The sequence below is a fragment of the Seriola lalandi genome, unplaced genomic scaffold (genome assembly GCF_002814215.2).
Source record: "Seriola lalandi dorsalis isolate HSWRI2012SDOR001 ecotype SW California unplaced genomic scaffold, Sedor1 jcf7180002052929, whole genome shotgun sequence".
Lineage (NCBI taxonomy): Eukaryota > Metazoa > Chordata > Actinopteri > Carangiformes > Carangidae > Seriola > Seriola lalandi.
Window position 1 is genome coordinate 393,173 of NW_019523482.1, and position 3,903 is coordinate 397,075.

The 3,903-nt window shown below is 46.0% G+C and overlaps 1 protein-coding gene across 1 annotated transcript; it reads right to left on the bottom strand.

Annotated features, from left to right (window-relative positions):
- Positions 1 to 1,336: 1,336 nt before the first annotated feature.
- On the bottom strand, positions 1,337 to 3,179 carry nr0b1 (nuclear receptor subfamily 0, group B, member 1). The gene is made up of 2 exons (XM_023400700.2): positions 2,330 to 3,179; positions 1,337 to 1,841 (listed from the first exon to the last, which is right to left on the bottom strand). Exons 1-2 carry the CDS (start codon positions 3,021 to 3,023, stop codon positions 1,600 to 1,602), a joined length of 936 nt encoding a protein of 311 aa, XP_023256468.1. The 5' UTR covers positions 3,024 to 3,179; the 3' UTR covers positions 1,337 to 1,599.
- Between the last annotated feature and the right edge of the window lie 724 nt (positions 3,180 to 3,903).

Genomic DNA, 3,903 nt, shown 5'->3' on the forward strand with positions numbered 1-3,903 from the left:
GATAGTTTCATATATGTGTGTGTGTGTGTGTGTGTGTGTGTGTGTGTGTGTGTGTGTGTGTGGCAGTCTTTTGCTTTTTTTTTTTTACTGGTGTTGAGAATTGTGGACCTTTGTTGGACTACCAAACTTCTGGTATCGTGGCATCCCTAATAAAAAACACTTTTACTTTTGGTACTTTCAGTATATTTTTAAGCTTATACATCAGTACTTTTACTTTGAATGCAGCACTTGTATCAGAGTGTTTCTACATTGTGGTATTGCTAAAAGACCTGAGGACTTCCTAATCCTAAAGCAGGCAGAGCAGGGCATATCTAAATGTAAAATACTAACCTTCTGGCCAGGTTATTTTGTCAGAGTGGGCCAAAACAAAGCCACAGGGACCGAGCACAGGTACAGGCCATCTGGCCTTTGAACAGTGACTAAGTATTCTACCTGCTGGAAGCAGGAATCAGGTGTCCAGGGACTCAGTTTCATAAAACCATTTGGTCAGACTGTGTGTACTGTAACAGCAGGAAGTCTTTGCCCCATTGTCCAAGGTGAATATTCTCGTTGTACAGTGTTTCATCAGGTAAGTCTTTATAGAATAAATGTAACCAAATGCTGTATAATGATGATACCACAAGCCTAATCTAACTACCGTTGCCTTTTTGTGCAATTTCCAGACGCTTTTCCTCTGCAGGTTATAGATAGATTTTTTTTTTTCCTCATGAGAAAGTCCTCCATCCTTTCCCTAGATACTTAACGCTAAGGGCATCTTAGTTTGTATCCACAAAATTACACTGCAGTGGCCAGAGTTGGAGAACAGGTAGAACATTACCTGAGGCGCTTTTTACTTCAGTGTGTGTGTGTGTGTGTGTGTGTGTGTGTGTGTGTGTGTGTGGTATACTGTTGCACTCTGGTCTAACCTGGCCTGTCGCTACTATTTAGAAAAACTAGAATACAGACTTCACAAACACGTGAACTCTCTGACTTACCTGCTGTACTGGACAGTGAACAGCTGGTGTGAATAACCAAACTGCGGCTTTCTCATCTTAGTTGACGTAATAAAACTCTATGTCAATAACTTCTGTAAACAGTAGCTGACATGAATCAGTTGAGGTCAGATTTTACAAGGTGATATACGTCAGATTTACGCGGTGACACTATTATCTTCTACATAAGATTCTGTCTAGGTCTGATTTCACACTTGCTTCACTGGAAAGTGTGTCTGCAATTAGAGCTGAGATCACACACACAAGGGTAGAAGTACAGTATAACAAATAAACAGCTCAGAGAGTATTCTTTTTATTATAGAAAAATATTATATATAAAAACAAATAAATTAGGAATTCCAGCAGCTGCTTTGTATTTTTCCTCTCTCATAACACATCTCTTACCCTCATCACGCTCTCTTTCATTCTCACATGCACACACACAGTCTCTTGCCTGTGTTGGTCCTTTCACAGCCTTTGAAGATCTTCCACACACAGTAGTTGCAAATTCAGTCACTAATATTCTCTTCATCTGCCCTCACCCCCTACCCAATAAGAGCTTGGAGCATTTCAGTCCACCTGGCAGCTGAATCTGCTGAATTCACCTCAGACTTCTATGGACTGTGACCTACTTCCCGTAGAACATCTCCATGAGCACCTCCTCTATGTTGACGGTCCCTATGACGGGTCTGAAGAAGAGCTGGGCGACCACCGGCGGGCTGATGGCCCTCAGCATGGACAGAGCTATGAGCAGCTTGGCAAACCGTGTTGTGTCTTCGCGATGGATCAGCCTGACATGCTCGTTCAGAGCCTGGTGCGCCTCCCGACGCAGAGACTGGATGTAGTGGAGGCAGCGCAAGCCCTCCAGGTCTGGGGTCAGCATGAGGAGAGGCGAGAGGAAGGGGGAGGAGAGTAAGTGTAATGGAGAGGGAGATGAAAGTGAGAATGTGGAGAAAGTTCAGTATGGTTTCCACACAGCATGGTGTAAATATAAGCAAATATCAGTAAGAGGTGAAACCTGTTTATTATCTAAACTCCTACATGTGAAATGACAACATGTGGACTTGTGTAGGCCTGTGTGGATTAATGGCACCTTCTATCAATTTCAATGATACAAAGTTATTGATAGAAAACTTCAGAATACATTAAGTAATAAGTAAGTATTCATCTTGTCCATGAATATTAGGTCAATACTTTCCAAATAAACAAAACTTCTGACACAGTCGCATAATAGCTTATCAATAAGCATATTTTAATGACATAGCCATTATAATGCTCTGACGGTCTGCACTTATAAGTCAGTGTGTGTCACCTGTGTTAAAGACGTTTGATGCACAGGTATGAAAACCCTGACCTACCTGGGTTGAACAGCACGGCTCCTTTCAGATACGCGTACTCCTTCGTACTGATATCCACACTCCAGCACTTCTTCAGGAAAGCTTTGATAGCTTCGATATCTACGACAGAGACCCCGACTGCTCCTCTGCTGCTCTGGCCGGCCAGAGCCTCGCTCTGCCTGTCCGGTAAACCCGTGAGGATGCGCTGCAGCATGCTCGGCTCCACGGTCTCCGTGGTCTCAAAGTCCACTCGGTCCTGTGCGAGCCCCAGTACGAGCAAGGGTGCCCAGCCGCTTCGGATCAGCATCAGTTGGTCGTCCTCCGGCAACTCGCGAAAGCAGGGGACGTTTTTCACGAACCGCAGCGTCTTCACCAGAACCGCCGACGCGGCTTTGCACGTCACCTGCGGGGAGCGAAGGACACCTCGGCGCCGTGTGGAGCCGCAGGAGCAAGCCTGCTGCCGGAGCTCCTGCAGCGAGGCTGGGGCTGAGGAGGAGGAGGAGGAGGAAGAGGAAGTCTTGTGGAACAAGTGTTGCAGTGTTTGTTGTTGTTGTTGGGGATGTTGTTGTTGCTGCTGTTGCTGCTGCTGCTGCTGCTGCTGCTGCTGCTGCTCCTCGGCGGTCGCAAGGCTGTCACTTTTTAAAATGCTATAGAGGATGCTGTTGTTGTTTCGGCCGCTGGCACCCCGACAGCGGCAGCCATCCAGCGTGGCCATGGCCGCTGGAGCTAGGCGCGTCCCGCTGTCTCTTTGAAGCGCCGGAGGTCAGTGACACAGGTAGCGCTGTTTTCTTAGCCCCTGATAGCCCCGATTGAAGGGCAGCACATTTATATTAGCTCCCGTCTGTCCCTGCGCTTGCTGAGCTTGTTCAGACTCTCTGCATATTCCGCCTCCCCAGACTCAGGCACCTCCTCCTTCCCTACCTCTTCCTCTCCTGTTCTCTCTATCTGACACACACACACACACACACACACACACACACACACACCTTTCAGTTCTCTCACATATTAAATACACAGCCCTATAAAAGGACATTTTTGCAAGACAGTAGACAGACAATGATATAAAATCAGCCAACTATCTTTTGCTCACCTGTGAAAGGTTAATAAAGGCTCAAATAAAATATTAAATATGTGACATTTCAACCTGATGGCAAAGTGTAAGTGTAAAATGAAACACTGGAGGTGAACAGCAGTAGTGAATAGGCTGGGTTAATTAAACTGATTATGAGAGAAAAGGAAAAAGGAAGAGAGAGGCACAGACAGACAAGGAATCAGAGCCCGGTTCTATTCTCAGCATTACCTTGACTCTCTGGCAGTGCTGTTTATCAGACAGGAGCTGGTAAAAAATATAGGCCAGCGACAGATCTGAAGGCTTAATTATTTTAGGGACAATTTATATGATTTTCTATGAGAAAGAAGTAGGAAGAGCTGAGCTGTGAAGGCCAGCCTCCAACCTTGACTCGGACACACTGATATTGATTTAACCGTGAAAACAGGAGCTGGTGAATTATGATGTCATGATTCAATGCTCTCCTTGCCTCTGTCACTGAAGGAGGATGGGAAGCAGCAGAGAAGGGGGGTGGGGGGGGGGTTTG

Bases quoted from the DNA above. Each gene is read 5' to 3' on its own strand.
- nr0b1 (XM_023400700.2), bottom strand. From the start codon at position 3,023: ATGGCCACGCTGGATGGCTGCCGCTGTCGGGGTGCCAGCGGCCGAAAC. The intron at 1,842-2,329 runs GTAGGTCAGGGT...TGCTGACCCCAG, and splicing joins AGCCGTGCTGTTCAACCCAG to ACCTGGAGGGCTTGCGCTGC.